General features: G+C 40.9%; 1 protein-coding gene across 5 annotated transcripts in view; it reads left to right on the forward strand.

Moving 5' to 3' along the window:
• Positions 1 to 20,791, forward strand: part of CTNND2 (catenin delta 2) — an 858,429-nt gene that overhangs the window by 738,714 nt on the left and 98,924 nt on the right. For 3 of the 5 annotated variants that reach the window (XM_036280167.1, XM_036280169.1, XM_036280168.1), the window contains 2 exons: positions 7,333 to 7,506; positions 19,983 to 20,133. In XM_036280167.1, the coding sequence (XP_036136060.1) occupies positions 7,333 to 7,506; positions 19,983 to 20,133 (325 nt within the window). Of the gene's footprint in view, positions 1 to 7,332; positions 7,507 to 18,596; positions 18,672 to 19,982; positions 20,134 to 20,791 lie in introns of all 5 variants that reach the window. The other 2 variants (XM_036280166.1, XM_036280170.1) reach the window with 1 other exon arrangement.

Below are 20,791 nucleotides of genomic sequence, written 5' to 3' on the forward strand. Positions count from 1 at the left end.
GGGGCCTGTCCTGTGCATTGTAGGATGTTGAGCAGCATCCCTGCTTTCTACCCAGTAGATGCCAATAGTGACCCCTGCCCCAGTTGTGACAACCAAAGATATCTCTAGACATTGCCATGTGTCTCCTTACGTGGTAAAATCATCCCAGTTGACTGTGTTAGGTTATCTCTGAGGGACATATCACCAAAGATATAAGTAAATGAGACTAGAAGATTACCTGAAGGAGGTCCTTTAAAAGTCAGATAATGGGGAGAGTCATGGCCCAAGTGGATGGGAAGTTAGGAGCAGAGAGAATTCTAGGTGAGTGTTACTGGCGTTTCAGTCCATTCCATTGTGATCACTTGGGGGTGGGGCAGGTGAGCCTGGTGATGTGGACCAGCCTTGATAACAACTCTCTGTGGCTCAGCACTGGCCCGATTGTGCCAGTGGGCAGAACTACCAGTCTCCCTCCCACCTCCTCCTAAGGGAAGGGTGTGCCCTTTAACAAAGCTATCTCTTGAGTTTGGATTTTCTTCTGAGGCTTTGTTGAGAAAACACCATACCCTGTCTCTGCTTTAATGCAGGTATCTAATCTTGCAAATGAAACTCCCCTCCTGTCTTCTGCAAGGTGAGCCTGGAAACAATGTGCACTCATACATATAGCTCACTCCTGTCGCCAGCATCCTTTGCTGCCCTCTGCACAGCTCAGCCGCCCTGTCGCTGGCATCTTCTGAACAGCCCCCAGGGACATTCAGACATCTGAGCTATACTTTTTTTTTTAATCCCCAGGAGTCAACACAAGAATCATTTTCATTCTGGCTTTTTACAGTTGTTTGAAGTTTTATAAAACCATCCCTTCTGTTTCGCATCTCTCTCCCCATCCCCCCTCCAAAAAAGCCGAAAGTGATCATGAAACACTATAAAGGCAAAAGCAATTAGTAACACCGCTGCTCAGACCAAGTCAAGCAAAAACGGCAGACAGCAAATGGACTTGTGTTTAGGTCGTTGCTTTTCGAAGTACTTAGTACTGACTGCAGCCTAATTAACCCAAACCCTGCATGAGAGAAAAATCCCCTGACAGTTTACCTTCTTAGAACGTCCTACAGCATCTCGTCCCTGGGATGTGGGACTTCCCCTGGGAGGGAAGAGTGGGACTTAGAATGCTTCCTGTGACCACAGAGCCACTTGCAGTGTCACGGGTCTATGGTTTATTTCACTGACATCCCTGGAAAATAAAAGCCCGCCGGTGTGTGGTGACTGCAACGCCCCCTCCTCGGCAGAGCATTCTAGGCAATAGAGAGGAACTCCGCCAGGGAAGAGGCCTTTTCTGTTTGTGTTTCAAGGGTACAGCTCAGCAGTAAAAGCCCTTTTTTCTACGTAGACCTGAGTGGCTGTGACGTGGGGCAGGGAGGGGGGGCAACCTGTTACAGCGTTTCCCCTGAAATGCAAAGCCTTCTCCCGATTAGGTGAGCCCTTGCTGTTAGCACCTCCAAGGGGCCAGCCCAGTGCGTTGGAGATGGAGCCTGGTCAGGTGTAAGCTCCGTCGCAGGGGAGAAGCTGAAGTCCTCTTGTTAATTCTCGTCCAACAGGGGCTTTGAGGAATTTGACCACTCGAGTGGTCTCATGAGCATCCATCCCTTAAAGAACCCCAGTTAACAAAGTCTCATTGTAATGTGTATGGACACCTTTACCTTCTAGTTTTTGAACTCTCTGGTTTTTATCCCTAAGTCATATCTTTCTTTTTCTATGAGGAGCAAATGGCTTTCACTATTCCATCCTCAAGCCCACTAAGATAGAAATCTTTTAAATAGAATTTAAGCCCTAGAGGGAAGCAAAAGTATTAAAAGTAAATCAGAAGAAAGCTTTTTCCTTTTTTTTTTTTTTTTTTTATTAACCCACACCTTGAACACGTCCCCACACCTGTGTCATTTTCTTCTTCAGCAGAGGTTTCTTAGAGTGGCCAGCCTGTCTCTTCTTGCCTGCCTAGGACCATATCAGGAAGCACCCTGTCCAAATCTCAGTAGCCCTTTGGCTTCTAAATGGGAAGAATATTATTCTCCTCTTTTCTAAGAAGTTTTGAGCATTGCCTTTTTTGAGAGAGAATATACATTCTCAATTTTATACAGTGATTTAAACTGTTCACTGATTTGGTTTACTGACACTCGTCATACAGTCATGCATTGAGAGCCAGTGAGAAAAATACTGAATATGTTATTGAGTATGGCACCATTGGGCAAGACAGATCAGTCTATTGGTTTGCTCTGTGATCTGTTGGAAACATAATCCTGCCACACATTTGTTTTTGTTTTTGTTTTTTGCTTTGCTGTCAATCTGTCCCCAAGAGCAAGTCATGGCAGAATAGTCATGGTGTAGTTTAAGGGCCCTCCTAATACCAAGTTTCTTAGTCCTTTTTATGATTGCCGTCTTAGCCAGCTCAGGCTGCTGTAACAAAACACCACAGACTAGGTGGCTTAAACAACAGGCATACGTAAATGACTGTTCTGAAGGCTGGGAGTCCAAGATCAAGGAGCCAGCAGGTTTGGGGTCTGCTGAGGGCCCTTTCTGGGTTCACAGACGGCTGTCTTCTTGCTGTGTGCATACAAGGCAGAAAGGGACAACCTGGTCCCTTCATCTCATGATAAGGACACTAGTCCCATCAAGTGGGCTTCGCCCTCTCGACCTCATCTAAACCTAATTACCTCCCCAAAACCCCACCTCCAAATACCATCACATTGGAGATTAGGGCCTTGATGTGTGAATCTCAGACACACAAGCCTTCAATCCAGTGTTATCCATAAAACATCTTAAAAACTCTGTGTAACCCCTTAATCTTCAGCTTCATGAACTCTAAATATATGTGTAAAATTGTAAATCCTTATAAACAAGAGAATGAATAAGAGGAACTTCAAAGTTAAAAATACATTGTTGTTTTTTCCTATTTAACAACATAGGAATGACTTACACAAAATATAATTTGAACATTTACGTAATACCTTTAAGAATTGCCCTAGCTGGTTTGGCTCAGCAGTTAGAGTGTCTGCCTGCGGTCCGGAGAGACCCGGGTTCGGTTCCCGCTAAGGGCACTTACCTTGGTTGCAGTTTGTCCCTGGCCCTGGTGTGGATGGCAACCACTCGATGTGTCCCTTTCACGTCGATGTTTCTCTCTTTCTCTCTCCCTCCCACTCTATCTGAACAAAAAAATGAAAAAATGTCCTCGGGTGAGGATTAAAAAAAAAAAGAAGAAGAATCTACAGCTGCTAGAACTTTTGCAAATTTTATTTGTTGAAATGCAACAGATGAAAATGTAAAATGTGCACAAAATTGAGGAACATTTATTTAACTATCAAGTGTGAAGAGTAAAACTATGAGAAGAAAGGGATATTTTCTTTGAAAATTTCCCTCAAGCTGGAATAAAACTTTTTAAAATCACAACCGCCTTTCTCCTTTTTCTTTTTCTTTTCCTTTCATCTGGGCTTGATAGCTAAATTTAAACCTGATAAATGAAGATATATAAACGCACAGTTATATGTTTATGTGTGAGTGGTTGTGTGTGTATGTCTCAACTTGGCAGTAATGCAGATAATATAATCAGAAGAGACTCTCTGGCAGTGCCCCTGTTGTTTTTTGGAAATACTTTGTCCCTTTGGTTGTGCCCTGTCTTCACTACATAGAGAGTTCTCTCTCCTGACTTGATGACATTTTGCTTCTTTATATGTTATTTTCATATTTAAAGCTCTTTAAGAATTTTGATAATATGCCCTCACGATATAGTCCAAAACAAGCAGTTTGCATAAGGCTTGTTAACTTAGTCTTGTGTTCTTAAGACCAAGCAGCAGGATGATCCTTGTGTTTTGACCGTGTTAAAGATTTAACATGCTTGCCTTTGGTCCGTGTGCTGGTTTTGTAGAACTTTTAGGATAGATACATCTTGTGTTTAAGTTTATAAATGACACATTTCCTCCTGATAAAAGCGTTGTGTAGCCCATGATTTCTTGTGGATCCTCGCTCTAGAAGAAGGTTAGCATGTGAAGAACTGTTTCCCAGCTTCAGCCCGGTCCTGAGGTCACCACCCCCCTACCTAGTCCTATTATGTTGATTCTCCAGGCGACATAACGTCAAATATGTTAGTCCAACTCTTAAGACTTCTATGGATGTCGAAAATCAGCTTCTTAATGGATAATTGATACTTCTTCCCTTTTTAACTCAAAGGTTTGAATAAAGTATCTAGATAAAAGCCAGACACCTGGACTGATTTGAAACAGTTCTTTTTCTTCAATATTGACAGGCCAGGGTGCCATCAGCATGAGACTCCCCTTTGAATTCCATCTCTAGCTGCCATCAAAGATTATCCATATCATATCGGTTTTCCTTTTATTTCCTTCAGATTCTCTATGTAATCATTAAGAAAGGATCTTAATAAAAGGTATCTAAGAGCTACATGGAACACATGTCAGAGCAGAAGGAACTTGTCTACTGATCTGGCCGTTTATCCTGTTTTGTTGTGCAGAGGTTAGAAAAGGAGAACACAGTGGAACGCAGCGAACACGGACACATGCCTGCTGTCCTTTGTTGAGTTTGCCTGTCACGTGGTGTAAGGAGCCTGCAAAGACTTACACGTTCCACTGCATTTCGTTAGCTCTTTCATGGGAGGGAAATTTCATCCGTGTTGAGCACTAAATTTCATAGACTAGTTTTTCTCAATAGTATTAAATCTTTGTATAAAAATGAGATCTTAAAAGTTTGAAGGAAGTGACAAAATAAAAAATAAAGTAAACCCAAATGAAATGATTTTCCATTTCACGCTGTACTAGCAGATTCAGTACCCCAGGCTGGCTTCCTTCGAGAAGTCAGCGTGACTGTGTGTCATCATAGACGTCAACAAGCCTACGGAATAACAGCTCTTTTCTTTGTACTCCTTTCTAATCGCGGAGTGAGCCAGTCTCAAATAATAAACCAGGTACAATGTGACAAGGCCAGTTCACTTTTTATTTTTTATTTTTTTGGTTAATCCTTACCGAGGATAATTTACTATTGTTAGAAAGAATGGAAGGGAGGGAGAGGGAGAGAGAGAAACATTGACATGATGTGAGAGAGACACATGGATTGGTTGCCTCCCACATGACCCCGACTGGGGCTGGGGATGGAGCCTGCAACCCAGGTACGTGCCCTTGACTGGAAATTGAACCCAAGACCCCCTCGATCACAGGCTGATGCTCTGACTGCTGAGCCAAACTGGCCAGGGCCACTTTCAGATTTTTAAACATGTGTTTAAGATATGTGCTGGTTTCTTTGATAGGCTTTGCACGGATGGAAAGTCATCTTTGAATGGTGGCTTTAATTTAAAAAAAAAACAACAAGAAGTTTTCCACATTGAATGTTCTTGTTTGAAAGTTGAAACTGTGTCCTGGCCAGTTTGGCTCAGTGGTTGGAGCACCAGCCTGCGAACCAAAGAGTCGTGGGTTTGACTCCACTCAAGGGCATGTACCTCAGTTGCAGTTCGGTCCCCAGCCTTGGTCGGGGTTGTGCAGAAGGCAGTCAATCGACCAATCGATGTGTCTCCCTCACATGGGTCTCTCTCTCTCTCTCTCTCTCTCTCTCTCTCTCTCTCTCTCTCTCTCTCCCCCTTCCCACTCTGTCTGAAGATAAATGGAAAAATATCCTCAGGTGAGGATTTTTTTAAAAAGAAAGAAATTGAGTGACACTCTCACTGAAAATGACCTTTAGTGGGATGCCTATCATCCACCTGAGGAATGTCATTCATCTCTGAGATGTAGCCTTAGCTTAAACTAAACTGTACCGTAACAGAGAAAAACAAGGCATGAATTTTCAGGGTTTGTTTTTTTAAATAAATGATGAAATCCTTGAAATTATTTGTGACGGTGAAATAACTTTACATTACCTCTATCAACACTTCCATTTTTATGTTACAGGGGTATGAAGTAACTCTATATTTTCTTCTAGTAAAATTTTCATAACTTGCAAATAAAGCAATTAAATAACAGTACTTCCACCCTAAAATGTAGGGTTATTTTGTTTTACTGTGGTTCTTCTCAAAAGCGAATATGAGAATTTTTTTTTTTTTTTTAATCCTCACCCGAGGATATTTTTCCATCTTTTGTACAGATAGAGTGGGAGGGAGAGAGAGTGAGAAACATCGACGTGAAGGGACACATCGAGTGGCTGCCACCCACACGACCAACCAGGGCCGGGGACAAACTGCAACTGAGGTACGTGCCCTTAGCGGGAACCGAACCCGGGTCTCTCCGGACCGCAGGCCGACGCTCTAACCGCTGAGCCAAACTGGCCAGGGCGAATATGGGAATATTTTTGCTATACATACAGTTTACTTCATTTCTAACCCTCATTATACTCATTGCCTTTATTTTTCACAAAAGACAAAGGCTATGGATAAATAAAGATCAGAATCAATATTACAGTTTTTAATATTTTTAATGAAAGTAATAGAACAGAAAACTTGAAATGAAGAAAAAAATGAAAGATAGTTTATTAGTACATTTTTATTATCATTACATGGTTTTTATGATGCATTTTACATGCTATAAAGCACAAACCCCATACCATTTTGTATCCTGCTTTGTTCATTTAACTTTTACTGTAATCACTTGCCCAAGTTTCTACAAGGTCTTCAAAGCAATAAGCCATAATTTCTAAATTATTTGTAATTAATTTTCAATTACACATTTTTCTGTTATTTATTAGATCCCATTTAAAGCAAACTTAACTATCAGAATTGCTATGAAGTCTAGTATGCCTGTACTATGTCAATGCATCTAATAAACCATAGCAATTTTCTCTTGTGTTCATTCTGTCATTTGTTTGAAGCCCATAGATACAGTGATAAGACTCAAAATCAAACAAACCTGTGTTTTATAAGCTATATAGGAATTTATCAGAGGTTACATTTATGCATAAGAAGTGAAGGCATTTGATCGTTACTAACTACTATGTAATGTCAATAGTATGCTAACTGTAAAATATGACACCTTGCTCTTCTGCCTCCGTCCTTCCTGCTCAGTCAAAATTAATCCATCTCTTCTCCTTCCTTCCTATAGCGATGACCTAGAATTATTCTCAGGGAGCTTATCCATTCTGCTGCCAGTTACGTTCACTTACGTCCATGCTCCAGCCCCCTTCACCCTCCGTCATAAGCTCCCAATGGGCAGGAATGGCTCTTCTATTTGGGGACTGCTACTGCATGACCCTAAATGCAGGACATACTCACCAAATGTTATGGCACCCTGCTTTTGTTAGCGTCTGTAATGTTTACAGAAGGCAGTATTGGGAAGTGTGCTGGTGTTAAAGATGTTTACTCTCTCATTTTTCTTCCTCTAGTGGGATGGAGTAGGACCTCTTCCAGACTGTGCAGAACCACCAAAAGGGATCCAGATGCTGTGGCACCCATCAATAGTCAAACCCTACCTCACACTGCTCTCTGAGTGCTCAAATGCAGACACGCTGGAAGGGGCGGCGGGCGCCCTGCAGAACTTGGCTGCAGGGAGCTGGAAGGTATGACTAGTTTGTTACCATAAAAAAGAAATCTGGGATTATGAGAACTACCTTAGAAAATAACAGAAGTCCAGTTTTGACAAATGCAATTCTAATCAAGTTTTTTGAGGATGTTAAAGAAAGACCAGTTACATTGAACTATTGGACTTAGAAAAGGTATTTCTTTGAAAAATTCTTTTTAAGGGCTCAGGGGTCCTTCAACATCAGTACAAAACACAGATGGATAGATGTAAGTACAGTCATTGAAAATGCTGTGATGTGCTTTCCATTCTACTGGTGTAGCTGAGCTACTTCCTTCTCAGAGGAGACTGACATGCTGACGCCTTTCTTTTCTTTTCTGTTTTTGGTACGTGCCCCTAGCCGGAACCAAACCTGGGACTCGCTGGTTCACAGGCTGATGCTCCAGCCACTGAACCAAACCTGCCAGGGCTGCTTATGCTTTTCAAAACACTGGTGTGGACTGTTAAGGGAGCTGATACCCAAACGTCTTATATAAAAACCCACATGAATCACTATAATGTTGTAGGTGGTCCTGTTCCCAGAGGGAAAGAGCCTCTTGAATTTTTAAATTATTGGTTTACAGAGAAGAGTAGTAGTGCTAGTTATCTTTGGCAAAAATGTTAGAGTAAAACAAATATATGATTGGGAATATTAGAGTCCTTATAAACACTCACTGTCCCTGATTGGTTTTCACAGAAAATTTCCATGATCCTCATTTTGGATAGAAAGGGATTCACCGTAGCAAAGAATGCTTGAGTCTGATTGCTCATTGTTACATGAGCTAACTTGCCTTATTGCATAAAAACGTGTAACCTCTTAGAAGAATGAGGGCATATGGGGGGTGGGGAATACCAAGAGAGGAAGTTTGCATGTCTGCCATCCATTTTTCATTCGTTTAATATTAAAGCCTGGGTTTGGAATATGCATCATCACTCTTTCTTTTAACATTTTCTTTAAAACGGTGTTAATATAGGCAGGTAATTACAGATAATTCTCAGAAGCTCAATACCATAGGCATTACACATACTGGCCTCAGCATTATCATGCAACCATATCCTTTCTTCTTATACCTTTCAGCATCTGTCTTCTTCTCACACCTCTGTGTGTGTGTGTGTGTGTGTGTGTGTGTGTGTGTGTGTGATCCTTTGTTTACATTTCTACAGTCTCAGCAGTAGTACTCCCTTCTTTCTCAGGTGTGACATCCACGTCCCAACTTTTAGGGCCTAGTCCCTGAGAATATTTCCCAGGATCTGGTGACAGATGCCTGGGCAGGCCTACGTAGCCCTTCATTTGAGACTCTTAGGAATGAACAGATTGCCCCTTTACTTCTCTGCTCATAGACCTCCCTACTGTTATACTGAAAGAATTCAGGTTGGGTAAGGAGACGTGAAGTTGTCAAGTGAAGTTGTCACTTGTTTTCACTATAGAAAAGTTTCAGAAGCAGAGTTATGCCAGGCAAAATTCTACAGAATATTTGTGTATGAGTAGGAAAGAGATAATAATGGAAATCATTTCCTTGAACTAACCCTTAGATCATATCTCTCTCTAAATTTAGGAAGCTTTGACTCAAATCATAATTTGAACCTAGACTCTACCTCTTCTAAGTTTTGTGACCCTGGGCAAATTATAGGGCCTCATTATGTTCTCAGATGTGCCATCTTTAAACAGAAGATTTTGGCTGCTTCACACTACATTATGGTCAATCATGGCCCTGGATGCAGAGGTGAAAGCAAGATGTCATTGGCCAAGCGGTTGTCAGTATATACAGTCAAGGGTACTTAGTTGCTGCAAGTCCCCACCCAGCTGCCATGACTCTGAGGACTGGTGAAGATGGGCATAGGAAAGTGGGCTCTGGCCTGCAGGCATGAGTCTGACCTCAAACACAGTGCCATCTAGATGTTGTCACATCAAGTATGCCTTCTTAAACTAGGATGTTTTACTGAAATATTATTTCCTTTGAGAAATACTCAGGTTCTTATAACAATTTAAAAATGGAGACCTATCTTTGAGGTCTAAAGGATTTTGAATGTAAGACTACAACCTCTGCTTTAAAAGTTTAACTCTGTATTCTGCTTATTCAAAAAGTTAATTGGGATCATGGGAAACAAGATCCAAAAAAATCTTTTAAAGTTAATGTACAATGTTCGAAATAAAAATACATAGAAATGGGAATTAGCAGCACATTAGACAATATAGAAGGAAAGATTAGTGAATTGGAAAAACAGCAGTAGGAACTTACAAAAATGAAACATGGAGAAAAAAGAGAAAAATGTATAGTGGCCTGTCCTATGTGTAATTGCTGTCCCCAAATGAGAGGAGAAATAAAGGAAGAAGAAAACAGGAAAATAAATTATTTAAAAAATTAGTGGTTGAAAAATTTTCAAATTTAATGAAAGCTGTAAACTCACAGATTCAAGCAACTCAAGGAACCCCAAGCACAAGAAATATGAAGAAACTGTACCTAGGTACATCATAATCAAATTGCTCAAAATCAGTAGTAAAGAGAAAAATCACGAAAGCAACCAGAGAAAAAAGATATATTGTGTTAGGTACTAAGAACCACACCAAAATTAAAGATCAGTGTTGCCAGTTATTCATTTATGTATAGCAGTCTTTACTGAGCTACTGAGAATGTCCTCCAGAAAGGAATCTGGTCTGTAAACACTTTAAAGGCAGAAGTCAAGTCCATTTATTTCCTTGTACCCACTGCTTACCCCTGTGACAGAAAGGAGTTATGTTAAACTATAGTCTTTTCATTTTCCAAACTCAATCAGTGCTTTCCAGGCTGCTATTTTGACAGGATTTTCCAATTCCACGGTCCCTGCGGTGTTGAACTTTCTCTTTAAATTACCAGGCTCTGTGTCTCACAGGTAACCAGGTCAGCTGGGAGAGCTGCAGTAGTATTTCTGGGTCTTTAGGTGTTTGGAATAAGAAAATGATGGTTTTCTTAAAATATTAAAAATTAAATATTTTATGCTATTTTGATATTCAACAGTTCTCTCCTACTTTGGATTATAAAATAATTATGGACAAAGTATACTAAAATTTTTTTCAATATTTTCTGGCAGTAATATCTTGCTGACTGTTTTCAATGCATAAACCTGCATATTAGTTCAGCACAGTTATCCCCAATGTGAAATTTATCCCCACATATCCAGAAGACATTTATTTGGTCATTTTTTTTCTATTACTAATAGAATAAAGACTAATAATAAAGAGGCAGCCCTGGCCGATTTGGCTCAGCGATTAGAGCATCTGCCTGCAGTCCAGAGAGACCCGGGTTCAGTTCCCACTAAGGGCACGTACCTCAGTTGCAGTTTGTCCCTGGCCCTGGTTGGTCATGCGGGTGGCAGCCACTCGATGTGTCCCTTTCATGTCGATGTTTCTCTCTCTCTCCCTCCCACTATATCTGAACAAAAACAGAAAACGGAAAAAAAGTCCTCGGGTGAGGATAAAAAAAAAAGAGGCAGAAGGGTCTGGAGCAGATGAAGTCAATATCACAAAAATCATTCTTTATTTTCGACAAAGTGTAACAACTATCACCATCAGATTTCCCAGTCCATGTCTGATTTTAAGCAATGTAATTTCCCTGGACAGATTTGCTCAGCGGTTAGAACATTAGCCTGTAGACCAAAGAGTCCCAGTTTTGATTCCAGCCAAGAGCATATACCTAGGTTGCAGTTCGTCCCCAACCCCGGCTGGGGTCATGTGGGTGGCAACCAGTCGACGTGTCTCTCTCACATTGATGTCTCTCTCTCTCTCTCTCTCTCTCTCTCTCTCTCTCTCTCTCTCTCTCTCTCTCTCTCCCCCCTTCCCTCCTGCTCTATCTGAAGATAAATGGAAAATGATCCTCAGGTGAGGATTTAAAAAAAACATGCAAGAGTGCCTCTTGTGAACAGGGATGCACATCTGCCATAAGTAGGGAGAATAAATACTCTGATGGCAAAGAGAAAGGACAGAAAAATTAGAAATAGCAATTACAAGGATGTAAAAGACAAAAGCTATCATAGGCATTCAATGTCTTGTCTGTTGCATATATTCTAATAACTGATCATCATAATACTGACCCTCTATAATCAAGAAAAGTATTACTAGCAATTTCAAAAGACAGAAAGCATTTTAGAAAGAGTTCCATCCCAATGGTTGAAGTAGAATTTTGACTCTCAGTATGTCAACCTTACTTATAAAAAGAACTAGCCTTCCTAATACTGTAACTTTTAACAAATGGAATGGTTCGTAGACAGAGCAAGAGACTGCTAAAGAATATTTGTATGTAGTTAAAAATCTGTGTACTTACGTAAGAGCTTTCTTATCAAAATGCAAATATACAAGCATACATAAAAGTCCATCACATTATCATCATCTGTTGTAACCTTTTTTTTAATTTACCATGTTAAATGGTAAGTGAATATGTGGGAAGGGAAGATAATCCATAGAAATGATTTCAGAAAATTGTCATTAAGCCAAACACTGATAAATTGTCATAGTTTCTAAATGATTGAGAACAACTTGTATAAAAAATAAATAACAAATAAGTCCTCAATTTAAAAAATGACTTGATTTAAGAAAAAAATTTTGATTAAGTAAAAGATTAATTTAGGATGCACAATAGCATCAAGTTTTGTATAGACAGTGGTACTATCTGAAGTTCAGAGTTCCAAGAATGTGACTTTTAACAACTGTTGAAATTTAGTGACTTTTTTTTAGTGTCCTTAACTTTTTATAACCCAAACAAAAGCAGAAATGTGAAGGTAAAACACCAGAATTTTACATAGAGATGGTTTTATATAGACCTCATCATCTGAAACAATAATTACTTTTTATGGAAAGAGTGTGTACACTCTTTTTATGTGAAAAATTGACTAGCAAACTAGATCTTCATAACAGCCCTAAATACTTTTTACACTTTAAGACCCTCATTACTTGGTTTATGAGTATCAGAAAAACAGAATAGCACTATGGCAGAAGCAAATGTATGATAAATGTTTTTCATAGCTAACATGGAATTCAGTTACAGTACGATGACATTTTTGTCACAGAATAATAAAACAATTGGATATAGTGAGTTAAAGATTTCCAAAAATGTGACCAAATGTTTTTGAACTTCCATTTGCGGGTTATTTTCATTGGAATTGAACTTTGTGAAAACCGGGGGTTTGGATTATAGAAATATATATGTACTTGCTGTTAAGCCAAACATTTTAGATATCTTTTCTTAGTCAAGTTTCCCCCTAAAATATGACTATTCTCAAGACTCTATTATTTCCTCATTTACTTTTAAAATAAGATAGACTAAATAGATGCTTGGGTGTTAATCTGTTAATATTTAATGAGCTCATGTAATAGCAAGATAGATGTAGTGAAGGAGGAAACAGAATCTTCTGCCATGTGCCCCAAATGAATAAAAAATAAGAGAACTGAGAAATTTGAGACTTGTCCCTAGAGACAGGGTCAAAAGCCTGGAGGAGGACACCGAATTTAACACAGCTTAGTGGTCAGTGTATCATGTACAAGTGAACCAGGGCACATTAGTGGAGTGCAGCATCATGGTTTGCCATCTAAGACAAAGAGAATTGTCTTTGTCCTAGTTAATGGTGTGATATAAAGTATAAGGTTTAAATACACAGAAACAGCCCTAGCCGGTTTGGCTCAGCAGTCAGAGCATTGGCCCGCAGACCAGAGAGTCCCAGGTTCGGTTCCTGCTAGGGGCATGTACCTTGGTTGCAGTTTGTCCCCAGCCCCAGTTGGGGTTGTGTGGATGGCAACCAGTCGATGTGTCTATCTCACATCGATGTTTCTCTGTCTCTCTTCCTCCTTCTCTCCCTCCCACTCTATCTGAAGATAAATACAAAAATGTCCTCGGGTGAGGATAAAATAATAATAAATAAATACACAGAAACAGAATTTTGAAAGATTATAATGAAAATGGGGCATGAAGCATGATGCCTAATGGGTTAGAAATTGGGCCAGAAGAAAGACAAAGGTTGTCTGAGGACTCTGCCCAATCAGCCGGCTCCTGGAGACAACATTCTCCGTTGTACTTGATGACCAGCCTGACACAGGACTAGGATGGGCCCAACCTAGGGAGAAGGACATGGAGAAGATCAGGGTCATAACCAAGTCATTGGCCCTAATCACACACAACTTAGTGATTTCTTGTTCATAAGACCCTAGTTAGTAGTACTGATAAGAAGGGCTGAACCTGTATTATAATATTCACAATTTTAAAAATGTATATTTCAATGTTCAGAAAGATTCATTTTTAAAATCATGATTTTTTCATCAAAAATTACTCATCCTTGAGATAGCCTGAGGGTTGGGGGGACAGTTGTACTTATTACTGTTGGTTTGGTGAATACTTCTTCTAGGTCACTTTTACTTGACCTTGACTTCCTTTATTTGTTCTTACCACAAAAGAATATCTAAATGCTTTTCCCCATGGGAGTGTCTCTTGCCTGAACATTAATATTTTCAGGATCACTTGAAGAGATGCAGTAACATATAGTCTTTGTATTAACCTGACTTACATTCCAAAAATACAAACAGAAAAACACTTTAAATGTGCAATAGCTGCCATTATCTTTACTAAAAAAAATTTTTTTTTAATTTTTTTCTTTACTGACTTTAGAGAAGGAGAGAGAGATAGAAACATCGATGAGAGAGAACATCGATTGGCCGCCTCCTGCATGCCCCACACTGAGGATCAGGCCCACAACCTGGGCATGTGCCCTGACCTGGAATCGAACTGGCGACCTCTTGGTGTATCAGTCAATGCTCAACCACTGAGCCACACCAGCTGGGCATCTTTACTAAAATTTTTATTAAATTGATTTTTTTTTGCTTTACTAACATAAGTGAATTCTACACTAGTCTTCTTGATTAGAGATACTGCTTTTTGAAATAGATTTTTAAAACTAAAACATCTAATCCTGTAATACAGTTCTGAATTTAAAGACCTGGTGCCTAAATGTTATGCCCATTGCAGAGGAACCCACCATTTGCAGGGCCTTCACTGCCCCCCTGTTTCATGAGTCCTCTGCAGCCACAAGCAGAGCTGTCTTACAACTGGATGAACCTGGTAATCCAGACAACAATCCACACTGGAGAGAATAACAGGAGGCATGCAGGAAAAGCCATATGGTTTCTAAATATTTTAAACATTTTTTATAGTAAACCTTCAGTTGAAATAAAACAATAAGTACGCTCTTTTTTTTTTGGTACTCTCAGCCTTTTATCATGAGAATGAGATACCATCATAAGTAACATGGCATTGTAAATGAATTCCAAACAAATTTCAAAATCTCACTCACTCTGTCCTAAATTCATTGCAATCTGTCACTAACTTCACAGAACTTGAGCACATGGTGGCCCTGGGACACTACAAGATGCTGAAATTCTGAAAGATGCAATTATGTTTGGGAGAATTTGGCTTGGAAAATGGGGCTTCACCATATCAACAGAAAAAGTGGCGAAATGGCTAATTTGGTAAAGAAAGTCAATTGGAAAACAATCACATAGCAAAACCATTAAATCACTTTAACTTAAAAGTTAAAGCAAGATAACTTTTAAAGTGTGGAGATATTAATCAATAATTTCAGAATTTTAGCACTAAATGGGCTTGGCCTTATAATAGAGTATTTAGTATTTGAAAGAGACTACTATCCCTAGTAGTACTCTCAAATTATTAGGATTTCAGAGGAAAAAGCTAGTGAAATCAATGTTCATCTCCTTTTAGGAATATAAAGCAGCCTTAGCAGAATCACCTTATTTTAAGAAGAGAAGACATTTAAAAAAATAAAATAAAATACAGCCATTAATTCTGTTTATGGCTGGGATTGGATTTTTAAAGCCAAGCCCCTGGGAATCTACATTGGAATGAGGTAGCCTGGGTGGGTTCAAAGGGTTCAAAGTTATTAACTTCACTTTATTACCAAATCGTCAATACAGACAAGGAACAGCGTTAAACACCAACTTGTGCGCTAGTAATGTCCTTTGTTTTCTGTAATTCAGCTTCATTTCATCTCTGACCCCTTATTTCAACTAATGCAAAAAAAGAAGAAGAGCCCTGGCCGGTTTGGCTCAGCGGTTAGAGCATCGGCCTGCGGTCCCGAGAGACCTGGGTTCGGTTCCCACTAAGGGCACGTACCTCGGTTGCAGTTTGTCCCTGGCCCTGGTTGGTCGTACGGGTGGCAGCCACTTGATGTGTCCCTTTCACATCGATGTTTCTCTCTTTCTCTCTCTCTCCCTCCCACTCTACCTGAACAAAAAAATGGAAAAAATGTCCTTGGGGAGGATAAAAAAAATAGAAGAGACATTTAATCTAGACATCTCAAGGTATACTCAACCAAATTCAGTTATTTCCCAGTCCCTTAGGCTTAAACCTTTGCCACATTAATGTTTGTTGGTTTTCATCCTCTCCTGCCCCCTGCAGTTGAGGGTGAACTTGGGGGAGTGGGGGGCATCTACAGGCATGTCCCTGCAGGGGGTGGGGATTGAGTGTCCCATTTTCTCAGTATGGAATCTTTTCTGTCCTCTTGCCCAGGACAAGCCTTCTCATGCTATTGGGTTCTCAGCTGGGACATGACACTTGGTGATTGAACCACCTCTGGTCCTAGATGCTGTCCAGGCCCACATCTGCTTCTCCTCACTGATGATCTCCCCTAAGATACAGCCACATTTTTTCCTTAACTCAGGCAGGCTGTCCCTGCCTACCATTCGGATGTTTCCCCCTGCCTCTTGGCCAACGAACCTCCCTGCAGTCCTGGGTCCTTAGCCTTCCCTCCTTAGCTAACTTACACAGCCCACCAGTCAAGACCACAGAAACACTCAGTGCACCCCCACCATGCCACACTGGGGCTACAGGAACCATCCCCCACCCAGCAAATCACATTGTCATTCCTACTGTGTGGTTCCCACTCCATGATGGTACAAGGGACTTCTCTGCACCTGGCGTAGACACTGCTGAGGTCCAAGAAGGGCAGCAGAGCTTCTGTTGACTCCACTCGTCCAACTTCATGGGAGATTTTACCACCAGCCCCTCACATGGGGGGCTCATGTCCAGGGGCACCTCAGGTGCCATTCCCCCATGATGCTTCACACCTCCTGCTTCCTCTCCAACCTGGAGCCTATCTCTCTGCAGCTTGGAGGTTCTGTGTTGACTCTGCGGAGAGGGCAAATTGTTTTCTTCCCATTCTTATCCTCTTTCAAGCATACCCCATTTTTCACCTGCTTCTGCACCCTCTTAAACAGTAAATGTTGGCTGCTGTATCTTCTGTCCCATTGTCACACCTCGTTGGGCTAGATAATAGCAGAGCCATGGGGAAACAGCATTACTCTTTGGAATTGCTGTCCAATCACATGCAAATAGAAGCAATCACAAGGCCGTTCTCTTTGTGATTCCAGTTATATGTGACTTCTCAACTGGTGTGAGGTTTGCTAAATCCACCTCAGCCACAGTGGGTCATGGTACATGTTTCTCTCTTACTCATGTTTTTATGCTAGTGGTACTCCTACTTTTGTTTAGATTACAAAACTCTTGGCAACCCATATACCCTTCCAGCCACCACAGAGGCTGCTGTGCTTCTAAGACAACTCAATTCTCTTTTAGACTGGTTGATTGGTTGGCTGCTACTTAAAAAACATCACGATCACATACTTTTTGCATGTCAGGAAAACTTGTAGAAACTTGCAACATCTGTTGAGTGAAATGTAAATAATTTATTCTGAGTTGTCTTATACCAAACTAATATTGGGAGTTTTCCATACACATACAAACCCATACACAACTAAAAGTTTCACAATAAAAGTTATTTTCTATGCAGCAATAGCAGTAATATGAGTTCAAATTGGTTGTCTGGTTATCCCTTTTCAGTTAGGAAGAATATACCACTGTTGATCTTTTTATATCTGTAACTCATCCACATTTGGGGCTATATCTAGCCTTTTTTTTTTAACACTCTCAAATAAGTTCCCAACAAAGCTGAAGGATTCCCATCATTTTCCAAATACTAAATCATCTTTCATCCAACATGGGAAGGCTATAATAGCTGTCCTTCTAAGAAGATAAAGTCACAGCCTTCCCTTCTTGGCTCATTTCCAATATGTCTAAGTTCTTCTCTGTAACATTTGGAAGGGTGGAGGGGAGAGCAAGGAAGTATCTGGGAGACTGAGCACAGAGGATTAGGGGAGCGAGAATGAGATGCTGACAGAGGAGGGAAGATTATCTGCACCTTAAAGAGAAAAGATTTGGAGTCACAGGACTGGTGATCAGCGCACAGTTGACTCTGGTGAGCAGGCTGTGTAACAACTTTGTTTCTAGATTTCCTCATCTATGAAATAAGAATACTAATGCTGCCTGCCAAGGGCTTGGGGAATTAGAAGAGGTCACTGATGTACAAAGCAGCATCCTGGACTGGAATGAGGTGGTACCAGGAAAGAGGTCATCTTTAGGGCCCATGCTTCAGCCTGCCCAGTTCCCAGGAACATTTTCACCATCTCTGAAAAGGTCCAGAGTATCTCCCCAGTATAAAATCTGTTGTTGATGTTCATCTCACAGTTGGTAAACACGGATCCCACACTGTGATTTTCATTTTCTACCTCTCTCTAGCTCCCCTCCTTAGTGTAAGGACGCACCCAACAATGCATGGGCTGCCCAAGCTCAGGTTTCCCATCTTCCCTGGGCCTCGGAGACCAGAGTTTTACAGGTGGTGGAGGAGGTAGATGAAAATCGTGTCTCAGCGTGTCAAATTGCAAATGAAATTTCCAACAGGCATGAAGGAGGTTTTGTACTGTGTTCATGGAGCACCTCCCTCCAGATTCCAAGAAATAGTTTCCAAACCTGGATGTTTCTCCACGTCTGACTCCCTGACCATCTATGTCTCTGCTCCCTGAGAGCAGGGTTATGAAATAATTCACTGCAATCAAGAGATGCTGTAGTGATTCTATCTGCTTCCCATCCCCTCAGGCTTCCTGGAGTGGGGGCAAGAGAAAATTTTATGGTATGAGTTGATGATGATAAGAAACTATGTGAATGTGACTTCTTACGTAGGATGGGATGAAGTTGTGTGTTTTTAATCTCATATTTCATGCAGGGCTGGGCTGAGGATGTGGCAGGCATGGCATATGCCCTACGTTCACTGCCAGAGGGGGCTCCCTGCCTGCCACAGGTGAGAGCCAGCTCTGGGGTGTCTGCCCCAATGGGGAAGGGGGGTGGAGGGGCCCGGCGGGGGAGGGTTGGGGACTTTGCTCCACCTTTGGTGGTCCCCAGGAAGTTTCAACCACAGAATTCAAAACTTCCTGTCATGAATGTCATTTTCTTAGATTATAAATGAAATCGCGACCGATTAAACCCTTATATGGGTTGATTTTTATAGTGCAAGCTCTTCTCTGGAACACCATACAGAAGTATAAAGTGTATATGCAAATGTCTGAATAGGGGCCTACCTGCACTCTGTGAAATGAATTGGAATGCCTTGTCATTCTGATATTGCAAGTACATTTCCACAGTAAGATTAGGTGTGTTCCATCAAGGTTGACAGCCGCCAATCCAAAATAAATTGTATACCTTACTTTATGAATTAGGCACAGATTTATGGCCCTAGACACAATACATTATGATCTAAATGTTTTTAAGTTTATAATTTTTACTATTGATTTGCAATGTCATATTTACCTCTCCGCATGCCTACCTTTTTCTGACTTATTTACTCTTGATTATTCAGCAAATAACTTATTGATGGCATATTTGGCAACTCTTCTCTATGCCCCACCTCTAAATTAAATCTCTGTTTTTAAAACAATCACCCATGCCCTGACCAGCTTGACTCAGCAGTTAGAACGTCGACCCTCCCACTGAGGGGCCAAGGGTTTGATTCCAGTCAAGGGCATGTACCTGCTTTGCAGGTTCAACCCCTGGCTGGGTCAGGATCATGCAGGAGGCAAGCAGTCGATGTGTCTCTCTCACATCGACGTTTTCCTCTCTCTCTCCCTCCCTCCCTCTCTTCCACTCTATCTAAAAATCAATGGAAAAATATCCTTGGGTGAAGATTAACCAGCAAACAAATAAAACAATCACCCACACTTAATCTTTTATCATTTTCTACTTTTTCCAGGGTTCATTTTTTTCCTCTTAATGTCAGTAGCCAGCCCTTTCTGTCCCAAGCCTTCACATCATAAAGCATCAAGTATATACATCATTCGAATGGCTACAGACAGCTTTCCAATCTAAGTAAATGCTGGAGCCAGCGACACAAAATGTGGTTGATTGACACACCCTGAAACCTTTAGCATATATTGAAGGCAAAAGATGAAAATTAAAACATTGAAATACATGTCTAATCTATTCTACAACTAGGTCTTGATAATTCAACCTTTTTGGTTCCTGCAAACAGCAGTCTGAAAACTCGTACATGCTAGTTGCTCATAGGGTTGTTCCTCCTCCATTTCCAACACCTGTGCCTTCTGTCTTCTTCTCACAGTGGTCAGTGTACATCCGAGCCGCTGTCCGAAAAGAGAAAGGCCTGCCCATCCTTGTGGAGCTGCTCCGAATAGACAACGACCGCGTGGTGTGCGCAGTGGCCACAGCGCTCCGGAACATGGCCCTGGATGTCCGAAATAAGGAGCTCATTGGTATGTTCTCTCTGCTTTACCACATCTGTGTATACATGAAATATTTCCCAGTGGGGTCCAGGTGGTTGAATCCACATGTAGAATATATGTGTCTGCAGAAATAGTGCATTTATTAGGGGCCATGCTTTCTTCCCAGTTCTCCTAGTTTAAATCCAAGGATTTCTAATACTTGCAAATTAAAAACGACCACAGTGCTGCTCAGCACCGGATACCATCTTCATGATCCTTTAGATCCCCATCAAGCTCTTGATTTGCTTTCCATGCAGTGAACAGGAATTGTAGTGGGATCCACCACACCACTTCGCTTCTCCTTTCGATTTTTAAATTTATTTTGGAGGAGACCATACTGGCTCTTTATTCCTATGGTTTAGAGAAAGGTCTATCTTTAATTCTGTATTCAAGAAATAGGGAGGCTCTTTTATTAATGAACATTAAAGAGGTCATACATTCACCTATATATTCAGCAAATATGTATCCATGACCTACACTGTTCCAGGCCTGTTCTAGGCCCAGAGATGATCACATCACTGACCAGACGGACAGAAAGACTTTCCCTTGTGGAGTTTACATTCTGGAGAGGGGAGATGTACACTAAACAAAATGTGCACATGAACCCCATCCTGTGTTTAGGAGAAATGGAACTGGATAAAGGAGACAA

This window comes from Molossus molossus, unplaced genomic scaffold (genome assembly GCF_014108415.1).
Source record: "Molossus molossus isolate mMolMol1 unplaced genomic scaffold, mMolMol1.p scaffold_m16_p_3, whole genome shotgun sequence".
Lineage (NCBI taxonomy): Eukaryota > Metazoa > Chordata > Mammalia > Chiroptera > Molossidae > Molossus > Molossus molossus.